A 22,853-nucleotide genomic window follows, 5' to 3' on the forward strand; every position below is an offset into this window, starting at 1 on the left:
TCCTTGACCTGGTTTACTAGGTCCTCTCTCATCTGGCCAGAGTCTCTTGCCACTCTGCCTCTCTCTGACACCCACCGGCCACCCCCCCAACTTTACATCAATTCATACCGACCTCGTTTTAGTTCACCAGATATGCCATGCACTCCCTCCCCCACCCTAGCCCCTGGACCTTTGCACTTGCTGTTCCCTCCACTTGGAAAACAGTGTATATCAGTACGCCCTTCTCTGGTTGGAATACTCTCTCTTCCTGTCTTTCCTGGGAAGACATTTCTGCTCCCAAGTCTCCCAAGGAGGCTGGGTTGGTGTCCTCACCCCCAATCCCTGACAGATAGTATGTCTATCTGCATAACAGAGCTCCCTGTGTATCGTATATGCCCATATGCTCGCCTCTGTCCCCATCAGCCACAGGAGTGCAGAAACCAGGGTTGTCTTTTCTCTACCAAATCTCTTGCTCCTGGCACTGTGCCCAGCAGAGAAGCGTTGCTGAAAAAAGATATGTGTTGATTAATGAATAATAATACATTAGAATAACAACATTTTAGAATCATGGACTTGGTGAAACAGATACGTAAAATCTCAGGATCATATAATCATAACCTTAGAAAGTACTAGAAACACAAAAACTGAGCATCCCAGAAGCTTAGGATCTCAATGTTGGAAGAATTCTTGTCCAGGCATCTTGTCCTGTTAGTAGATTAGGCAAGACTCAGTCGTGCCCTTCTATATTATGGAACTTGGATTTTCACAAGTATTTGTATAATATTACCTTGATGTCTTTTAAATACTTATTTTTATAATGTGTCCTTTTAGAATATTTATTGAGCACCTAACTTATTTATTAACCAGTATTTATTGGTACATATTATGTACCAGACACTATGATGGCCAATTGTATTTTGTCTATGGCTGCATAACGAATTATCCTGATTTAAAACAACAAACATTTATTATCTTGCAGTTGTTGCATGGTAGGACTTCAGGCATGGCTTAGCTAGATGGATCTCTCATGAGGTTTAGTCATTGAAAACTGGCCTGCTGCCTGCTTTTGTAAATAAAGTTTTATTGGAACTCAACCATGCCCATTCACTTATGGCTGCTTTCACGCTATAATGGCAGATTTAAGTAGTTGCAACAGAGACCATATAGCCTCCTATATTGAGCTAAGTTGTTCAAGGAAGCCCTCTTCAAGAGGCAACAATTGAGCAAAGACCTGAGTGGTTAGAAGGATGTGGCCATGGGAAGAAATGTTCCAGTAAAAGGGAACAACAGGGTAAAGGCTGGGAAATAAAGAACAGGGAAGAGACCAAGGGAGCTGTAATAAAATGACCAAGGGACTGAGTGACAGGAGATGACGTCAGAGAAGGGATCAGGAGCCATGTTATCCTTGGGTCCCTGGAGGGGTTTGAATTTTGTTCTAGGAATAATGGGAAGCCATTGGACGGTTTGAAGAGGGAGAGGCAGGATCTGATGGGGATGGGAAAGATGTCCAGTATAGTTTGGCCCCGTCGTCTGAGCAAGACTGTGCCTCTGCTGCCCCTCGAAGCACAGCTCTCCCGGAACTTGTTGGTCTTAATAAGACCCAGGTAAAGACCTTGGCTTTGTTGCTTGGTGGTGTGTTCAAGCAAGTGCCAGAAATCCCTTTCTTTTGACCCACTGTGAGTCCCTTGCTTTCCCTTCCCAGCTTGCCTCTTCTGGATCTAGGAAACCTGTGAAGTAGGCAAGAGCACTGGGTTTTGAGCCCTGGATTCCAGACTCTTCCCTGACACTGACTCACTTGTGACCTTGAGAGAGTTAGGCAACCTGTCTGGGCCTCAGTTTCCTCATCTGCAAAATGAGGTGAGAGTTCAGTCTGCTTGGTCCAAGCCCACGTGATTAAAGGTGGGGTCACACTACATACATACACCAGAGTCCTAGGGAGAGCCCGAAGGAGGTGGGAAGGCACAGGCTGGGGTGGGCTCGGCCAGGCTGGGCTAACTGACTTGAGTGACAGGAAACGGGCAGTTGGTCCACTGGGCTGTAAGCATCTTGCAAACCATCTACTGCTTGAATTTGGAACAACAGGGCAGCTCACTGCCTCCCAAAGCCCCCTGGGATGGCAGACTGGAGTTGTTTGGCCCAAGCCCTTTGAAGGAGATGAGAGAGTCAGTATCCATGTCTAAATCAGCCTTGGATGTTAGAAAGAAGCCAGGATCTGTTGTCAGAGAGAACCCGCCTCCCTCACTTATTTGCCCTGTGCCCTCTTTGTCGCCAGTTTCCTCATCTATGAAATGGGTAGAATCTCCTAAGATGCTTCCATTGTAAGAGGCACTAGCATTTTGTGTCCCACAAAGAAAGAAAACATACTGACAATTCAATTACAGCATGATGCTTTCCTGGCACTTAGAATTTTTATTTCGTATTTAGTAAAGAGCCCTAAAGCTTACTTAGATGTTGTTTTAAAAATCACTCTTGCATATAAATATAAAGGAAAATGTAAGTGAAATGTATCAGTTAAGGAACTCCTAAAAGTTCTTCACGGTCAACATCCACCTCATCTAGATGACTTTCCCACTCAGAATCTCCCTTGTCCATAATTTTTCACTCAACACTGTCCTCCACACCATTAAAAGCTTTGATCACACACATTTCTTGAGAGACTTCTTCACTGTGGTCTCCAGGATTTTTTTCCAACCCGCTTACTCCTATCCTGCAGGCTTGACCCTGGTGCTTTCTTCCTCTTCTCAGGTGTCAACAGAAGGTTTTCAGGAAGTGACCAGGACTCATGTCCCTCCCTCAAATGATCCTTAAGTCATTTGTGATGAAACACACAGAGGGTGCCGTTGTCCAGCCGGGCCACCGGAAATAACGACCAGGACCAACCAGGTCATGACCGCCATGCCACCTGATCTAACCGACAGCAATTATGGGATGCCATTGATTTAAAGCCACACCCTAACTTCAGAGACACCATAATGTGAAAAAAAAGTGCATCTTAGAATTTTTAGAATATTACAACAGGCGTTGCCTCTGGGGTTTTCTGAGAGGATGAAACGAGGTAAGTCTGTGATGGACCCTGGACACAGGTCCCAAAACACCCAGCTCAGCAGTAGCTCCCCCTTGGCGCTGCTCAACTGTCCCCTGACTCTCGTGGCCCAGGGTATCGCCCTCACAGGGCCCACTCAGGTTTATAGCGACAATCGTGGTCCTTGCCAGACGTGATCTCAAAGCCATAAATGCTTTTACAGTTTCACTCCCCTGAGATAAGCCTGGGGAGCCCTTCCCAAGGCCGGGGAGCAATTTCAGTGCTGTAGGGGGAGGGACTGAGCGTTGCACCAGGAGGAAAATGGAACACGTTTTGTGGCCCCAACTTCTCTAAAAAGACCACGTTCTCATATCCTCAGCTTGAACCTGCTGGTGAAACCTCAGCACCTCAGTGATATTCATTAGCTAATTCATTCGTTTGTTCGTTCGTTCGTTCGTTCGTTCACTCATTCATTCAATTATTTATTTATTCACTTAATGGACAAACAGGGAATGAAGTGTGGGGCAAGCCAGTGTGGATCGCCTCACTTTGCCCCGTTACGGTCTGTGTGGACCCAGGGCAACTCACTCCCTCTCATCTATACAACATCGCAGCTCCATTTAACCCATCTCACGGCCTCACTGAGGCGGCTACACGAGACAAGTGTGCCAGCACACGTAGCACATAGTAAGACCACAACCAACCCCACTCGAATCCCTTCCCTCACCATCAACATTCATCTTACTCGTGCTCTGCTCCTCTTTCTCTTTCCAGCCTGGATGGAGGACTGTCCCATAGTGAACGCCTCACCTACATTTCTCTGCCAGACACACTCCCTCTAAATGAGCTCATGCAACTATCTGGCTTTTTCTTTTTTATTAAAGTATAATTTCCGTACAGTAAAACTCACCGTTTTTAGTGTACGGTTCTAGAAGTTTTGGCAAATGTAAATGGCCAGGTAACCACCAGTGAGTCAAGATACAGAGTGTTTCCATCGCCCCCACCCCTCCCCTCTGCCCCTTTGTGCTCAAAACCCCACCGCAGCCCTAGCCCCTGGCAACCACAGTATCTGTCCCTAGAGTCGTGCCTTTTCCAGAATATCATACAGATAGGATCATATGGTAGGTAATTTTGGGGGTCTGACTTCTTGCACTCAGAACGATGCTATTAGAGACCCAGGCGCTGTCAGTGGTTCGCTCCGTTTTCTCACTGAGCAGCATCCCATTTGGCTTTTCAATCATGTGCTCATGGCTTGACTTGATCTCTCCCGCCCGACTTTTCCCTGAGTTCTAGGCTTGTATGTCCAATGATTCCTTGGATGGTTCATTGGCAGCTCAAACAAAACCTCCCACTGAAACTCTGCTTTCTAACCCAACTCTACAGCTCCTCCAGTGTCCCGCGTGTCCATAATCGGTACCGCCAGCCCCACGGTTACTTCTCTTTCCTTCACACATCCTACCCACTAGCTAGTTCTTGGCAGTGCTACTTCCAAAGCATCCCAACCTGACTCCCCTCCCCCCACCACCGGTACTTGTTGTCAAGGCTGCCTAACAACCCCAAAAGTAGTGGCTTAACACAACGTCCATTAGTTATCTCATAGCCTCTGGTCAGATGAGTATGGGGTCTTACACAGCTGAAATACAGCTGTCAGCTGGGCTGCACTCCTACCTGAAGGCTCTGGGGAAGGATCCACTTCCAAGGTTGTTCCCATTGCCACCTGAAGTCAGTTCCTCATGGTTGTAGGATTGAGGTCACCGTGTCCTACCTGGTTGTCAGTGGGGGTCACTCTCAGCTTCTAGAGACCACCCACATACCTTGCCATGTGCCCCCTCTAGCTTTAAAGGTAGGCACGGAGAATCTCCCTCACATTGAATCTCTTTCATGCTTCTAATTTCATTTGCCAGAAAGAGCTCAGCCCCCTTAGAGGGTTCACCTGAGTCAGGCAGGCTCACCGAGGATCATCTACCCTCCAGTATGACAAAGTCAACTGGTTTGGTTCCTTCATAACATCTGCAGAATCCCTTCACAGTAGCACCCAGCTTAGTGTCCGACTGAATAATTGGGCGAAGGATGCATAGACCAGGGGTCACCTTAGAATTCTGCCTGCCACCCCACTCTGGTCCAAGCTGCCATTGTTTCTCCCCTGCACAGACCACCTCTGGGCTTTTCTGCTTCCACCTTTGTTCCATAAATCCATTCTTTCCACAGCAGAGAGTAACCTTTCAAGAACATGCATCAGATCACTTCACCTCTCTGTTAAAACCTTGGAAGAGCTGCCCAGTGCATCTGAAATAAAATCCAAGACCTTTCTCATGGCCCTGCCTGGTCCCACCCCGGCCTACTTCTCAGATTTCATCTTCTTTCACTCTGCTCCAGCCACACTGACCTTTGCGTTCATTCTCCAATATGCTCAGCTTGTTTCCACGTAGAGCTTTTACATTCACAGTTTCCTCCCTGGCATGCTTTTCCCTCAGAGCTGTGTGTGACTGGCCCCTTATAATCCTCTAAGTCCCGGGCCAGATTCACCTCCTCAGGGAGGCTCTCCTGGACTCCCCAATCTAAAAGCCCATCCCCAGTGCTTTCAAGTTACCCTATTTTGTTATTTTTATTTCACATTCACTTTCACAATGCCGTGTTTTACTTTTAAAGAACTTGACTGTTTGACAGTCTGACAGCACTTGACTATTTGAAATTACCTTTCTTTATTTAGTCTCTCAAACATTGTCTGCCTTCTCCCTCTAGAAGGTAAACTTCATGAAATCAGGGACTGGGGCCGGCCTGGTGGCTCAGGTGGTTGGAGCTCTGTGCTCCTAACGCCGAGGTCGCCGGTTCGATTCCCATATGGGCCAGTGAGCTGTGCCCTCTACAGCTAAGATTGTGAACAAGGGTTCTCCCTGGATCTGGGCTGCCATTAGCAGCTGGAGGTCGGTGTGAGCTGCCACAGCAGCTCACGGGCTGCCTCAGGCTACCGTGTGCTGCTGTGCAGGCCTCAGGCTACCGTGTGCCGCTGCGCAGGCCGGCTGTGAGTGGTCGGCCTACCGGCAACCGGCGTCTGACTACCTCAGCTGGGGAGAGTGCAAGGCTCATAATACCAGCATGGGCCAGGGAGCTGTGTCCTACACAACTAGACTGAGAAACGGCTATAACTGGAGTTGGGGGCTGGCGGAGGTGGAAAAAAGGGAAAGAAAGAAAGAAAGAGAGAAAGAGAGAGAGAGAGAGAGAGAGAGAGAGAGAGAGAGAGAGAGAGAGAAAGAAAGAAAGAAAGAAAGAAAGAAAGAAAGAAAGAAAGAAAGAAAGAAAGAAAGAAAGAAAGAAAGAAAGAAAGAAAGAAATCAGGGACTTTATCTGCCTTGCTCACCTGTGTACCCTCGTGCCTGGGAAGGTGCACAGCACGTAGTAGGCACTCCCTAAATATGTGTTGAGCAAATGAATGAATGAATGTCTTTTGGATCAGTTCCCTCCTCTGCATCTCTACTACCACCATCTCTCACGCTCCAGTACAGGTGCGTTGTCACGGGTCTCATTGCCTATAGTCACATCCCCTCCAAACATCCTCCACGAAGCTGCCAGCACGACCCTTTAAAAAGACAGATCTGCCCACAGCGTTCCCCCAACCTCAAGTCTCCAGTGGTTTCCTGTTCCTCCCGAAGATATTTTATTTGCCCAGTGTTTGAGGCCCTTGTCCTCTGGCCCAGTCCTGCCACCACAGCGTGCTTGGTGGGATGAGAGTTGCGTGATTTTAGGGATACACAGGGATGGCAGTAAGACATTGTTCCCAAAGCCTGTCTCTTTACAGGTCTTACTTCCTTCTGAAAAATTTAAGGAGAAAGTCTCCGTTGACTAGCATATGCCTTGAACATCTCTCTAAATACTTGTCAAGTTCCCATTTGCAGAAGAAAGAGCAGAGCTTTCCTGGGCCATGCTCTCTGGCTGCACCTTACGAATATTATTTTCTTTTCACTTTAATTTTGCAATCACCTCCCATTTACAGCAAGTGATACTGGCTTCCAACTTATGTCAGTGATCAGTGTAAAGAGAAAGATTATAAATTGATTTGTAACATATTAAGTAGTGGAAGGTGCAGTGGTCCTCGGGTACGGAAAGGCTCAGGGTGGCATGTGCAATGACTGAAGGTTGGGAAGCGCTAACTGCCGTCCTCCCTCCCATCCGCAGGCTGTGCTCCCTGCTGCCTGCCCCAGCTTCCTGCTCATTCTCTCTCCTCAACCTCGAATGCACTTCTGTCTTCTCTCTACCTCACTATTGCCTCTGGGCCCTTCTCCAGCACGTGCCCACCACTCCCTTTCCCAGACCGCAGTAATCTCTCCGTCCCTCAAACCATCATCTCACTAGCTGTCACTCTCACTCCTTTGGCTCTTAATATTCAACTGCTTGTTATTTTTTCCCCCTCCCAGGAAAAATTGTAAGCGCCAGGAGGGAGGCAGCTTGTGGTACTAGTTCTTCAGAACCTCCAGGGTGCTTTGGGATATGGCTTTGTCCATCTGACCTTTGTCAAATGATGAACTGCCCACGGCTCACACTACTTGTGTGCCCAGCATGCAGTCATCAACGCCCTCCTCCATTCCATCATGGTGGGCCCTGGAGCCAGACAACAGGTGTTTGAATCTCAGCTGTCACACCCGCTATGGACCGTGGTCAAATCCCTTCCTCCTTCTGAGCCTTTGTTTCCTCACTTGTAAAATAGAACAAGAACAGCTGACTCAAGGGGACATTGCAGGGATTAAATTATGTCCAACAATGTTTGACAAAGAGGACGAGGTCAATAAATGTCCTTGACATCAGGATTTGTTTTTCAGCTCCACCATCATCAAATAGTTGCACGGGATTCTGTGAATCAGGTCTCTTAGATCACGGCTTGAAATTTGCATATGACACCTTCATTTGAGAAAGGTGTTCTGGCTCCTGCAGAAGAGGAAGTAGGGCAATGGCGCCAATTTGGGATGACAGGTCATTCACACTGCATGGAGCTTCCTTTGGATTCTCACTGCAGCTTGTCACCCTTTCACTTCTCATCCCCCCTCTTTGAGTAATGGGGTTCCATTTGGAATAACGGGATAAAAAGCTCCTAATATTATGGCTGGGGAAGCACCCTGTGTGGGGGCTGATCAATGAGGCCACATGGTTTGGTAGAAACCTGGATTCAAGTCCTGGCTCAGCTGCTCACTAGCTGTGTGCCTTTACATCGCTGAACCTCGGTTTTATCACCTATAAAATGGGGATGATGGGATTTGCTGTTTGTCTCCCAAGCTGACACTGTTTTGCAACTGAAATGGAAATCAAACTCTGGCCGCCCACGCTGAGATTTGAGATTAAGTGGGGCAAAGGGCTGATGAGGTGGAGGAGCCAAGGCCAGAGGAATTTATGGCAGCTCAGGGTTTATGGTTTTGATACGGATTAAGCACACTCTCGGATTGCGATAGCCTCTTCTGGCCCCTGCCCCACATCCATGCTGGCAGGGCCACGGACGAGGCTGTTGTTGAAACATTATACAAAACATTTCCTGGTGTTTATGAGCGAAGGGAAGGAAGAGGGGAAGGCGGGCACGGCCCTGGGATCAGGCAGGCAGCTAATGGGTGCTCCTGAGGCTGAACTTAACGATTTAGCCTCTCACTAGAAAGAGGCTGGCTGAAGAGTTCACACTGCGTCCCGGGGGTGGCCCCTTTGGGCACCTCATATACACGCAGCTCTTACGGTTACTATGATCTCATTCAGTTGAGTCCTGACAACACCCCTGCAGGGAGGGATCATTCCCATTTTACAGATGCAGCTCGGAGAGGTGGAGCAACCTGACCAAGGTTACAGGGATCATGGAGATCCCGGACTAGAAGTGTTGTCCCTTCCCTTGGGGAAGAGCTGAAAGGGTCTCCCTGCTCCGCCCTCATCCTTGCATGACACCACACCTAGGCATCCCCACTGCAGCCATCGCAAGTCCCCATCCACCTATCAGAATGTCGGCCGTGGTGTGCTGGTGAATGTTTCGCCGCTGGCATCCCAGGGGAAAGCCTTGATTTGTAGTGTTTGCCACTTCTTCTGGTGTAAACGCTCCCACTCCATCTATCAAGGTGACATGTGACATTAGGAAGAGGAGTTAACAATCGGCTCTCACCAGCCAGCTCCAGCACAGCCCTGGGTGAATGTGAGGCTGTGGCCTGTGGTGGCCAGTGCATCAGGGGAAATGGACCTGCTGGACATTTTCAAGTGCATCCCTTGCTTTTATTCTTTTTCAAAACAACACTTGCTTTAATGCAATTCCCCGTCTATTTGCTCCTTATCGCTGGCAGGTTGACCAGAACAGGGCTCCATCTTGGACCCTGATGGTAGATGACAGACCTTTGGACCCTCTTGCTATTCTTCCGGATCTTTCCATCACCCCCTCCTTTATCAACTTTTACTCTCTCCACATACTGAGTAGATGGAATCAAGAGATCAGAGTTAGATTCTCACCTCTGCCTCTCAAGGAAAATCACTTCTCCAAGCCTTAGTTTCCCCATCGATAAAGTCTGGGGGGAGAGGGGAGTAACAATAATGTCTAACCTGCTTACCTCATGATGTGAAGATTAAACAACAATAATGGATATGAAAGCACTTTGCACACTGTAGAAGACTATCCGACTATTTTCATTCTTATTTCTACCACCTGAAAGGAAGAAAAGACACCCATCCAAGAACTTAGAAAACATATGTTCCATTTATTTTGCTTTATAAACTTTTGTTAAAACACACAAAGTAAGAAAAGTTTTTTGCTTCTTTTCCCTATTGGGTGGCAGTGACAGGGGCTCAGGTGTCAGCTCGGGACCACATGGTATTCACACCCACAGGAAGATGCTGATGGGTCTGACAGAACCCAGCCCACTTTCAAAATTACTTGATGTGAATTTCACAATTCATCCAAATCAGGGCAAATCACAGAGCAATTTGGCAAAAGTAATTGGCTTGCTCATCACAAGAAATCTAGGAGCATCCATTTCCAACCCTCTCCTCTCCTTTCTGTGGATTAGGAGAGCCTGTGGATTGTGGAAGCTCCTGAGAGCTGCTTAGGGAAGGGGTGACTCGGGGGGGGAATGACAGAGTTCATGCTTGCCCTCCCAACCCTTTTTTAGTCCATCAGATTTTATGTTTTAGGACCATAGCTCAGGTAGACAAAAAAATTCCAACGTGGGCTCCTCAGTTGAGAGTCGGAAAAGTAAACTTGTCTTTATTTTGTTTCCTGCATTGTAATAAAATTGTTCAAGTGGAATGGATTTCTCCTGCAGGAAGAGTTGATTTTGGCAGAAGACTGACCCTTTGCCCCAGAAAACTGCTACCATTAAAAGACACCGTTACCCTACTCTACCCCATGGGAAAGGCGTATCCCAACTCTGTTCCCATAACAGGTCTGAGCGACCCTGTGGGTGGAGGAGCAAACAGTGGGGACGACCATGATGCCCCCAATTCCCACTGGCAAGCGGCATTTTTCAAAATTTTCCCAGTGCCAAGATTCTGCATGGATGAGGCGCTGGTTGTTCCATCCTGGGGTGTTATGGTTCCAAGATATACCTTGAGTTATGCTCCTCAGAGTAGGTCTCAAACCCAGACCTGCTCCCTGCGCCCACACAAGCGGTCCCAGTCCTGGAATGCCAGGCTACACTGGTCTGTCCTCTAAGAACCAGCGCCCTGAGGCCCCTTCCCCGGAGTCGGGGAGTGAGGAGAGCAAAGGGGTCCAAGAGTTATGAATTCTCCTTGTTTACCAGCAAACAAGATTCCGGACCCTAACCGGACTTGAGTGCGTCCTCATGCCCAGCTTAGTCCTGGGTGTGGGCTCTTGGGAAGGATGACGTTTTGGCTCCTGAGGCTGGTGAAGGGGACAGGAAGGTCCTCAACTCGAGGAGAGTGGACAGAGAGTGTCCCCGTCACTGTGAGGACAGAAGGGCCCTTTCAGAGGAGATGTTCAGCCACCACGGTTAAGAGCTCCTGTTCTAATCCAAGCAGATCTGGAATCAAGACCTGACTTGGTCACTTACTAGCTCTGGAAGTTCCAGAAAAATCACTTAACCACTTAGATCTCAGTTTCATCTTCTGTAGCAATCTCTGGGTAATAAAGAGGAAGAAAGGGCCTTAAGACAGTTCTGGAAATAAGAGGCAGCTGGAGACAGGCCCTGGTGGCTAATTCCTCCTCGATATCACTCTAACGTAAGGAGTCACCCGTTCGTCTTTTCCATTCCCAAGCCTCATCTCTCTCACCTGGATTACATCAGCAGCCCCCATCTGATCTCCCTGCTCCCCCCCAAACTTCCAACCTCTGCAGGACTATTGTCTTCAGCTTCTCAAAGCTCAATTCACTGCACAGCTACTCAACAGCCTAGGAGCCCAAGTCTCAGGGACTCATTCAAAGTCCCCAGGCTGTCCAGCATGGCCACTCTGCTCCGGGCAGCCCTATCTTTTCCATTTCCTCCCTCCCACGCCCTTCCTCTGACCTCCAGGCCTTGCCCAGGCTGTTTGCCCTCCCTTGGAATGTCCTGTCTCACCTGCTCCACCTGCAGAATCCAACCCTTCCTGAAGGGTCTAGTGCATAGTCTGCCCCTTTCTGGATGCTTTCTCTGACCACTCCAGCCTTCCCTCCAAACTTCTGTTGCAGTTGTCCACCTCGGATTGTTCTCTCATTGTGGAAAGCCTGTAGAGAGCATCTCTCCGACCCAAGGGATCCACCCAAGGATCCCACCCAAGTCCCTGAAGAAGGGAAGAGCTGTGGTCAGAGGAGAAATGTGTCTTTCTTCTCAACAATCTCCTACTCAGTGCCCAGCCCCAGTCAGTGCTTTAAAAATGTTCCCAGAATGACTGGGGGGATTGTTTCCAAGTCTTCCTCAGCTTCTGGACAGGTGGCTTTGAGAAACTAAAATGGCAGAAGAAGGTGACTGTGGCAAGTAGAGAGGAGCGTTGGAGGCTGGGACAGCAGAACAGGGGCGAGTAAGGGGTCACGATCCGACCCAGCCTCAAAGGGCCCTCTGTGTCTGGACACTGTGGAGCATGAGGAGAGAAGAAGAACCAGTCTGAGGGGGAAGGGAGTTGTATTTAAGTAAGGTCTCATGTTGCCTCCAGGCAGCAGTCTTTTGGGGGTGAAAAAGTTGGGGGTAGATATGGATGAAGGGGAAGGCAGTGGCTTCAGCAAGAGAAAAGTTGTCCAAGGCAGCAGAGGATTTTCCACATGGGGTCTCCCAAAGTTAAAGCCCCATCATCCAGAGCAGGGGTGGAGGGTGGCAATGGGATGTGGCCTGCAGCCCAAGTTCCTGGGCCCTCTGCCCTTTCCATTGCTGCTCTGGGAGTGGTCCTATTGTCACAGCCTCCTTCACTCTGACCAAGTGACCATCCAGGGGCTCTCTGAGGGGGCTGGGGGGCCAGCAGAGCCCCTGACCCCCAGCGGCTTGCTAGATGACTTCTTGCTTGGTGATGGTCAGCTGGGGGATGGCAGAGGGGGGCTTGACGATTGTGGTGATGGCTCCTGGCAGGAGCTTGTAGGGCTCAGACCCAGAGCCACCTGGCGGTGAGGGCTGTGGAGTCTCAGGGGTGGCTGGAGGGACAGAGAGACAGACAGGGGCTGTTCAGAATTCCAGCCCTTTGAGGAATAAATGAAGAGCCCTGGGAAAGTTCTTCCCCCTCTCTGGAGCTTAGTTTCCTCTCCCATAAAATGAGTGACTAAAGTTAGATACTCTCTGAGGTCTCTTACAGCTCAAACCTTCTGCATCCCGTATTGTAGTGTAAGCGCCACAGAACTTTCCTCTCTGGAAAGCTGTGGCTGGGCCGGGTTCTGTGGTCACAGCCTTTCCCAGGTCCTACCAAACCCCATCCTCCTCCACCATCTGATACGGAGATGTGGGCTGCTTCTCCCAAACCAGGGCCCAAGTCTGATTCTCCCCAAGGACAGTGGGGCATGTGACAGGAATACCCTTCGTTGGAGAAAAAGAACAACAGTTGAGACCCAAGGGTTTGGATAACTGGCTTTAAAAATGACCATTTCTCTGATATTTCGGCAAGTGAGTAACAGACACTGATTGGCCTCACCCCCATCATAGGTTCAGAAAGTCACTTTGACCATGACCCACTTGGCCAGTTTTATTCAATGGGCAACTTTCCCAAAGAACAATCTCAAGGAAATGAAATCTCATTTCAGCGGATCACCTCATCCCAGCGACAATCTTACTCTTGGAAGAACTTTGCCCAGTGACAAACTCATGTGAGATTTCACCTCACTGGGTGGGTGGCCATCCCCACCCCAATGAACAGTCTTACCCAATTGTCTAATGGACAGACTTACCCAATGGAGCAGCCTTACCCAATGAACAATTTTACCTAGTAGACAACGCCTAATGGAATATTCGCCCCAGTGGACGTCCTCGGCCAATAGGCAACCTCGTGGAGTGGACTCCCTCATCCCAAGGACAGCGTCACTCAGTAGAGGCTGTCCAGCACCTCGCTGACTAACAGCCTTAACAAGTGGACAGTCTCACTCCTTATTCCCTACCCTGGAGCCCAGATACTGTTGTCTCGTGGTTCCCATCTTCTATACCCAAACTTCTCCCGGCTCCCCTCTTAGATTCCAACCTCACCCCTTCCTGGGTAGAGCCCGAGTTGCCCACCTGCCTGCCCCCTGGGTCGGGGCCACTCACACATCTGTCCATTGCTGAGGTGAGCAGGCATCGTGTTGGCAACGATGACATTGGTGGCCATGTGTTCTTGCATCAGGTGAGGGTGCAGGGGGTGATGGGCATGAGTTGCATCACTGGAGGACCCTGCAGGGAGAGGGGATACTCAGTGAGGACGGAGAGTCTGGGATAAGGACCATGGGCCTTGAGGCACCATCTTCCTCAAGTGTGGCCGATCAACCCGCCCATCCAGTATGACGGTGCCTGTTGGGTTCCCACGCCTTATTGCGCTAAGGCCTGGTGGATAAAAGGAAGTAGAATGTACAAAAGTCAAGAGAAAACCATTCCTGGCAGGAGTAACTAATGCAAAAGCCCTGAGGCAGGAGAGGTTTGTGTGTTTGAGAAAGAAGGATAAGGTTGTGAGACGGGGGGAGTTGTATGAGCTGAAGGTGGAAAGTGGGCAGAACCCAAATGATGAGCATGGGTTAGTAACCTGGGGCTTGCCGTTGCCGTCCATAGGCTCTGCGGTGTTGAGAGGCCCCAACAAACTAAGAGAACAGAAGTGATTCGAAAGAAACAAGGAGCATGTTAGGAAGCTCTGAGATCATTTAAATATTACAATGAGTAGTGTACGGACTGCGAGTTAATATAACGGATTGAATCGATGGCTCTCACAGCTCCTTGGCACGCAAGTCTTTCAACCATTTGGTCCCAACTCACCGTCCAGTCTCATCCCCACATGTCTGCTTCAGCCAAGCTGACCTCCTTACAGCATCTATGTTTCTCTGTACTTTCCTGTACTTTGAGATCGCTATGCTTTCGCTCACGTGTTGCTTCTACTAGAGATGCCTTCTCCACCTTCCAGGCCCACAAGTCCTAATTCCAGCTCACATGTTTCCTCCTTTGGGAAGCCTCTCCAGATTCTCCCCACTCCAGTAGGAAGTAAACCTCTCCTTCCTTGGAATTCCCATAGTAATTTATCTGTAACCCATCTTTTGGGCACAACCACTTCTTCTGTCTGTGAACATTACAATTACAGGTGTATTTTTCTTCTCTCTTTGAGGGCCAAGAGATGTGTCCGGAGCATAGTAACTGCTCCTAAAAATGTGTCAGAGTGATGATACCATATAGGGTGTGGCTAAGGTCACTAATACAGCAATGATGGAATTTTAGGGCTTGCAAGAGTCCTCTAAAGTATACGTGTCTCGATAATAGCTATTAATTATTGAGCACCTATTATGTGCCGGGTACTGTTTTACACAACTTTTCATGTTTGACATAATTCAGTCCTCACAATAACCCTGTAGGGTGGGTATCATTATCATTCCAGTCCCCAGATGAGATTACAGGGCCCAGAGAGATTACTCTCTTACCCGAGTTTATCCAGCAACAGAGCGTGAGCTCCTTCCCCACTCTGATCTCAATGACACCTGATTCCTCATACCCCATATGCACAGGATCAAAGTGAAGATGAAATGAGTTACCACATGACAGTGATTCTCAAGGGAGGGAGACCTGGGCCCCTCAGGGGACATTTGACAATATCTCAAGATGTTTTTGGTCACTGCTGGAGTGTGCTACCCATTTCACGGGTAGAGGCCACGTGGCTGGACCAACCAATGCACACAGCAGCCCCCACGACCAAGTAGGATCCAGTCCCACAGATCAGTAGTGCTGAGGGCGACAAACCCTGCCCGTGGCCATATCGTCACCAACAACGGCATCACCTACAAAATCTGAGTCTAAGCTTCTTTCCTGAGATCCCATCTCCCATCCTTCCAGCTCACTTCATCTGTTAGGTTGGTGCAAAAGCAATTGTGGTTTAAAAGGTTAAAAATAATTGCCAAAACCGCAATTACTTTCGCACCAACCTAACAGTACCATCCCGGCCAAAATTCTTCCACCCTGCTGAGGCCACCAATTCACTGACCCCCACTTTGCACTATCCATCACCCCGTCTTTGTTTCTCTTTTAGTCCAGCCGAGAGTCCGTAGTCCATCATTACAATCACTCCCTTGCAATCATCCTCAATGTCCTCCTAGCTCTTGTCCGTAGTAAAACGTTTTCAAAGGGTTGTCTACTCTTGTTCTCTCCACGTCTTCACTTTCCCACTCCTCACTCTGTAACACCTCCCAGTCTGCTTTCTTTCCCACGGTCTTCTGACACCGTGCTTTTCACAGCTGCCAAGCGCCTCCATGCTGCCAATCCAATGGACAGCTCCACCCTCCTCTTGTAGAATTTAACATCATGAAATGCTTGGTCCTCCTTAAAACACGCTCTTCTCTTGGGTTCTGGGATTTCCCTGGCTTTGCTCCTGCCCCCCTGGCTAGTCTCCTTCCAGGCACCTAATTTCTGGCTCACCATGGAGCAAGCAGCCTTTCCTCCTGAGCTTTGGGCTTGTGTTTGAGCAACAGACCTAAACATCCAACTGCTGCCTTGATAACTCAACTTGGATACCTAGTCGTCATCTTAACTTAACTAACATCTAAAATAGATCTCTTGGTTCATCTCTCACCACCACCACCATAACCCAGCCTCAAACAGGTTTGGTTTTGTTTTGTTTCCATTCTTCCCCATCTCAGCCAATTACCCCACCAGCATTCCTGTTCCTCAAAGCAAAAACAGGTTTCATCCTTCACTCTTCCACTTCCCTCACTCCCCACATCTGATCGACCAGCAAATCCTGTGGGTTCTTCCTCCAAATAGACGATCGAGTTGGTCTCTGCTGCTAAATTTCCATGATGCCCTAGTCCAAGCCTCCATCGTCCTTCCCCTGACTGGAGACAATAATATTGTCAGGGGTCTCCTGCCTCTACTTTCTACCCCACAATCCAGAGAGTAATCTGTTTAAAACACTCGTCTGATTTTCACTCTTCTTGCAATAGTTGCATGAGAATAAAATCTCAATTTCTGACCAGGGCCTACAGAACCATGAGCTGATCGTTTGGTTTCTGCCCCATCTCCACCGTCATCTCACACAACTCCTCCCGTCTCATAGCCTTATCCTTCTCTCTCGAACGCCCTAACCTCTCCTGCCTCTGAAATTTTGTATTAGTTATTCCTGCCTGGAATGTTTTTCTTTTGACTTTTAAATGTTCTGTTTCCTTTCATCTGTCAGATCTAAGTACAAAAGCCACCACTTCAGAGAGGACTCCCTTGGCAAATCTTTCGGTTACACTCTATTGTTTTATCTGGCTATTTGAAATTCTGTAATTACTCTCTTTATTATATACTTCATTATTGTCTGTTCCCATGAGCCCTTACACACACATGCACGCACACACACTCATACATTCACACACAACCTCCAGGAGGGCAGAGACCATGTTCTCTGCTGAATCTCCAGCACTCAGAATAGTGACTGACACACTCTAGGCTCTCAGGGCTTAAATAAATGGACGATTGTCCCCATTTTCCTGATGAGGAAACTGAGGCTCTGGTACAGGTCAAAGGATTTGCCCAAAGCCACAGAGTGAGGAAGTGATGGAACTGAGAGGTGAGTCTAGGACTGTATGAGGCTTGCGTCTTGGGGAGCCCCTGGCCCCCGCCCACCTCGCAGCCCCTCCTGGGCCCGGCACGGACCTCCCAGCAGCATCTCCTGCAGCAGGTTGTCGATCTTGGCCATGCCGAAGAGCTTGATAAACTGGATCTGCTCGATCATCTGCCAGGTGATGCTCTGCAGGGTGGGCAGCAGCAGCAGCAGCTCGCCGAAACGGCCCCGCGAGTCGTACTGGCGGTCGTTGATGTAGTCCTCCAAGCTCACCTGCACCTGGGAGCGCAGCCGCTTGATCTTGCCTGGGTCGCTCAACCCCTTGGCATCTGCAACGGGAGCGGGCGGGCAAGAGAGGGCAGCAGGGCCCAGCTGCAGCATCTGAGGAGGCAGGACCCTGACCTCCCCTGACTCCTGGGGCCCTGACAGGGGGCCTAGTGGTCCAAGGTCACATAGGGTGTCCTCAGCAGTGCTGGGATGAGAATTCGGGGTCCCCAAGAACCAGGGTACACGAGCGCAAACTGTAGCTTCCTGGACGCAGACTGAAAAGTGTCTCTGTCACATTTCCTAAGATGCAGAACCAGGAGAAGGGAGTGGGCATGGAGGGCAGCGCTTCAGGAACATACCCAAGAGGGCACCTAACAACCTCCTCATTGCACACGGGGAAACTGAGGCACAAAGCAGGGAAAAGACTTGGCCCAGGTCACACATACAGTTGTGGGCAGATTTAGGATGTGGACTTGGGGCTCCTGACTCACAGTTGGGGTCCCACTGTCCAGACCTCAGCACACTCTGCTTCTGCTGCCTTCGAGTAGTCTCCCTGCTTCTTTGCTCCTTTGTCTATCATCTTATAGTCTCAGCTTCCGTTTCACCTCCTCCAGGAAGCCTTCTCCATTTCATCCACCCAAGTCTGCATTATCAGTGTCTATCTTGTCCCCAAATTTCTGTACCTCTTCCATGACTAGTGACCACACAGGATGCAATTGTTTCTTCCACTAAACTGAGCTCTGTGCAGGTAGACATATGTCTCATTTGTCATTTGAAACCTAGCACCATGTATAGAATAGATAAATAGATAAAGGGATGGGTAGATGGATGGAAGGATAAATGAGTGGCAAAAAATATCAGTGGATAAATTCTAGATCCTTAACCTCAAGAAGGTCATCCAATAGATAATCTCAAACTTCATGGAGGTAATGCATTTATATCCTAAAGTGAGTGGCCGAAAGAGAATTTCACCCACATTTCCAGTCCAGGGCTGTCTCCACTGAACGATGTTTGTGTAGTCTTTTATTCAGTCAATGAACATTAATCGAGCACCACCTACATGCCAGGCCCTTTACTAGATCTCTTACTCCTCCACGCCAGGTTGCTGACCCTGACTTGAGTCCTGCACATTTTACTGAGCAAGTAGTCTGTCTAACCCCATGCTGAGCACTGCAGGGGAAACAGCCTGGGCCAGGCTCTCAAGGAAGCTAGAACTAAAACTCTTACCCTTTAGAAAATGGGGAATAGTGAGTGGTGGGTAAGAACGTGGGCTTGAGCGTTGCATAGTCTGAAGTTCAAATGCGAGTTCTGCCATTTCCTGGTTGTATGACCTTGGGCAAATTAATCAATGTCTCTGTGCCTCAGTTTTCTAATCTGCAAAATGGGAATACTAACAATTCCTATCTCACAGGTATCATGTTGCAAGTAATAAATGAGATAACCCACATAGAGTGTTTAGAATGGTGCTTTGGTGAGTGTTTCACAAATGGTGCGCATCTTCCTCTTCCTTACTGTTACTACTCGAGGTGATCTGCTTGCAGGGGAAGCCTAGCACTAAGGATAGTGCCTGGCACACAGTAGGTCTTCTCTAACATGTAAGAGGGAAGGAAGCAAGCAAGGCTTTGGGGGCACAGGCATCTTGACAGTGTGAAATAAAATCAGACTTTGCACAAAGACATAACCAAAAGGGTATTTTTATAAAAATGAAGGTGGAAAGTCAGTAGGTGGAATGGAAAGAAGAGAATCGAGAGCTGAAGGAAAAGGTGGGAATGCAATACAGTAGTCCCCCCTTATCTGCGGGAGATACATTCCAAGACCCCCAGTGGATGCCTGAAACCACAAATAGTACTGAACCCTATATATATTATGTTTTTTTCCTATGCATACATCCCTACCTACCTAGCCTGAAGTTTAATTTATAAATTAGGCACAGTAAGAGATTAACAAAAATAATTAGTAATAAAATACAATAATTATAGCTATATACTGTGATAAAAGTTATGTGAATGTGGTCTCTCTCTCTCTTAAAATATCTTATTGTGTTATACTCACCTTTTCACTTAAAGGAAGCACTTTATGGCTTCTCTTTGGCATGTCTGAACTGCCAGCATCACTACGCTTGTGCTTTGGGGCCACTATTAAGTAAAAGAAGGGTTAATTGAACACAAGCACTGCAGTACTGGGACAGTTGACCTGATAACTGGGTGACCTGAGAACTAAGTGACTAACAGGAAGACAGCATATGCAGCGTGAATATGCTAGACAAAGGGATGATTCACATCCTGGCAGGATGGAGCAGGAGATTTCATCACGCTACTCAGCACAACGCATAATTTCAAACTTAGGAATTGTTTATTTCTGGAATTTTTTATGTAATATTTTCAGACTGAGATTGACCGCAGGTAAGTGAAATCACAACAAGCAAAACCGCGGATAAGGGGGACCACTGTATCTCCATCCAACTTAGTGAAGGGTTAGAAGATACAGCCTACAGTTGACAGGACAAGAAATAAAGGCATAAGCACATAACAACATTATAAAGACAATCAATAGACACACTAAAATAGCCATAAAAATATATTAAGAGAATGAGGGAGAGAGGATGGGAATGGTGGTAGAGGAAAGTGAAATCGTCCACTAACACAAGAGGAAAAATACAATCTAAAATAGATAAATCAAGAAAGAGCAGGCTTAGCTTTTTATTTAGAGCTCAAGTTAACTGCCAGAAGAAACCATTAAAAGAATCAGAATTGGTTCCCCCTGAGGAATTGGCTTTAGCAGGAAAAGTAGGGTGGGAAGGACTATTTGCATTTTTAAGTATGCACAGATATTATTTTGATAAAATGTTTTGAGGAAAAGATGAAAGGAAAGGAAAGACAAGGAAGGTAGGAGGTAAGGAGAGAGAAGGAAGGGAAAAGAGGGACAGAAAAAAATCCAAGCCTCTGGAGTCAGTGTACCCTGGCAGGTCAGATCATCCCTTTGAACCTTGATTTCCCTCATCTGTTAAATGGAGCTAATAAAATGACCTTTCCCAGTTGTTGTACTAAAGAGATGAGGTTGTGAACTCAGGGTATGTAACTCAATAGAAGTTACAGAGGGTGCGGAGCATCAGGGATGGGTGGGCGTGTGGACTGTACCTGGGTCAAAGAAGATGATGGCTTTGAGGCAGGCATACTCATTGTCATCGATCTGCAGTTCCTGGAAAGGCAGCACCAGCTCATCGAGGATGCGCATGGACACTCGGCTCATTTCTGCCAGCTCCGGGCAGTGCCGCGGGATGATGTAGTCATTGCCTGGATGGGTTGGGAAGGAGAGGGGCTGGGGAAGCCATCTTGGGTGCACCCCTTGACCCTAGCTTTGGACAGGCCCTGCCCTTTGCAGTTACCGTGCAGCCCATGGGAGGAAATGCCCCAAGGGGATTGCCATGCCCATTTTACAGATGATGAAACTGAGGCCCAGATTTAAAGGAATGAGTTGCCTGAAGTCATTGGACTGGGCTGGATCCTGGCTTTCTAGGACCCTTTCACATCATCCAAGCTCCATTTCCAATACAACCCACAAGACTGATGACATCCAAGGCTCATTTGGGAAGCACCAAAGCATCAAGGGTAAGGGCCCAGATTCTGGAATTACACTGCCCAGGCTGAACAGTGGTTATACCACTAACCAGCCACATATATCTGGATAAATTACCTTCTTTACCTCAGTTTTTTCATCTGTAAAATGGGGATAAATAATAGAGCTTACCTCGTAGGGTTGTTGCACAAAAGGAGTTAATGTTCGTAAAGTATTTAGACTAGTATCTGGTCCATAATGTGATCTACATAAGCATTTAGAATAATAAATGAACATGCCATGAAGGCATAAGTGACATAGACTGAGGTTTGTGTCGTAACTGGCTGCCTCTTATTTCTACTCCAGAAAGCACATCAGAATGCACGGTTCATTCCAGGGACAACCCTGATTGTGCTTGAACTTCAATGCTGGGAAACTTCAATTCCTTGCGTCTTATATTTCCTTGCAGCTCAGTGGAGTACCCAGTTGAGAACACTGAGGACACGGCCATTTTTGATCTGTCTCCTTCACACTTGCATGCCACCATGGACCTCTCCTGTGCCCAGGTGGCTTCCACACTGGGCAGGTAGCCCCCTCACCTAGCAGCAGCACGTCCTTGAACACCATGGATCGCTTGGTGGCTCCAAGCAGCAGGTGCTCGCCAGCATGGGCTCTGAGCAGGGCCACCTGGAAGACAGAAGGGACGGAGTCTGGCGTCTGCACCCCTGGAAGACTGCTCCTCGCCAACTCAATGACCCTGGGCAAGTCAGCTGCAGGCTTCCCTTTGCCTTTACCTGTCTGCACTATAACATGGGCATCAGAAAACTGCTGCCTTCTTCCCATAACTGATAAAGCCAGGGACCTGGAAATGATTCAGCAGGAACCAGAAGGGGAAAGAACATGTACTCAGAGATGGGAGACCAAATGCTGACTTTGTCCTTGAACTCTGGTGTCCTTGGGTAAGTCGCCGCTCTCCTCTAGTCCTCCCTTGGGTGCCTGGTGAAACTGTGACAGCATTCTGGATGTGTTTTTTCAGGAGAGGCTCAAAGGCTTTCATCAGACTCTAAAGAGGGCCTATGACCCCCAAAATTCTGAAAGCTGCAGGTCCAGAATTCCTACCCATGGACCAGGTATGAAAGATTATGAAGAGTGTTTCATACAAATGCAGATTCTTAGGCCCTCCTACCAGGGACTCTAATTCTGTATATATGGCATGGGCCCAAGGATCTGTATTTAACAAGCTCCCCAGTTGATTCTGATGTGCACTTATGTTTGGGCAATCACGACTGCAAAAGATCTCTGGGTCATCTGCCCACTTGATATTCTAAGATTCTAAGATTCTGAGAGCGAATTACAAGAATTTGGACATGGATGTTGGTTCCCAAGGCCAAGGCAGGAGCACTGGTCCTTGGCAGGGGATGAGAGTGACAGACCCCTTCCCTTGCCTTGGAAGACAAGTCCGAGGTTGGAGCCCAGCCAACTCATGGGAGGACATCACCTGCCCTTTCAGAACCATCTGCTTCAGTGCTTGCGTGAGGACCAAAGGACGGGCTGGTAAAAACAGCAGGAGGCTGGAAGCCTCCAGGGTCTTATCTGCAAGTCTAGGTTAGGGGGTTTGGAGGGTTTTTAGCAGGCGACACTATGAAGTAAAAATGCTTTTGATCATTAATTCATTTGAGTGTTCATTCTTTCAATCATCACGTGTTTAGTGCCTACTAAGTGACACAATAGTGAAAGGAAAAACAAGGAGGGAGGGAGCGGAGGAGGGAGACAGAAAGGGAAGAAGAAAAGAAGGTGAGGGTTATTCGAGTATAATAAAGAGCAATGGGGCAGGAGGGACTACATTAGATGGGGAAGTCAGAGACGGCCTCTCTAAGGCACCTAGGAAGCATTCAATAAATCTTTG

The 22,853-nt window shown here is 48.2% G+C and overlaps 1 protein-coding gene across 6 annotated transcripts in view; it reads right to left on the reverse strand.

Moving 5' to 3' along the window:
- Nucleotides 1–9,688: 9,688 nt before the first annotated feature.
- Nucleotides 9,689–22,853, reverse strand: part of HNF4A (hepatocyte nuclear factor 4 alpha) — a 61,856-nt gene continuing 48,691 nt past the window's right edge. For 3 of the 6 annotated variants that reach the window (XM_088789113.1, XM_074317191.2, XM_074317189.2), the window contains exons 6-10: nt 21,547–21,634; nt 20,530–20,685; nt 17,188–17,454; nt 13,630–13,782; nt 9,689–12,563 (exon numbers count right to left, since the gene is read on the reverse strand). In XM_088789113.1, the coding sequence (XP_088645239.1) occupies nt 12,421–12,563; nt 13,630–13,782; nt 17,188–17,454; nt 20,530–20,685; nt 21,547–21,634 (807 nt within the window). In that variant the 3' untranslated portion in view covers nt 9,689–12,420. The remainder of the gene's footprint in view (nt 12,564–13,629; nt 13,783–17,187; nt 17,455–20,529; nt 20,686–21,546; nt 21,635–22,853) is intronic. The other 3 variants (XM_019748637.3, XM_074317190.2, XM_019748646.3) reach the window with 3 other exon arrangements.

This window comes from Rhinolophus sinicus, chromosome 13 (genome assembly GCF_057876585.1).
Source record: "Rhinolophus sinicus isolate RSI-liver-muscle chromosome 13, RSI-T2T, whole genome shotgun sequence".
Classification (NCBI taxonomy): domain Eukaryota; kingdom Metazoa; phylum Chordata; class Mammalia; order Chiroptera; family Rhinolophidae; genus Rhinolophus; species Rhinolophus sinicus.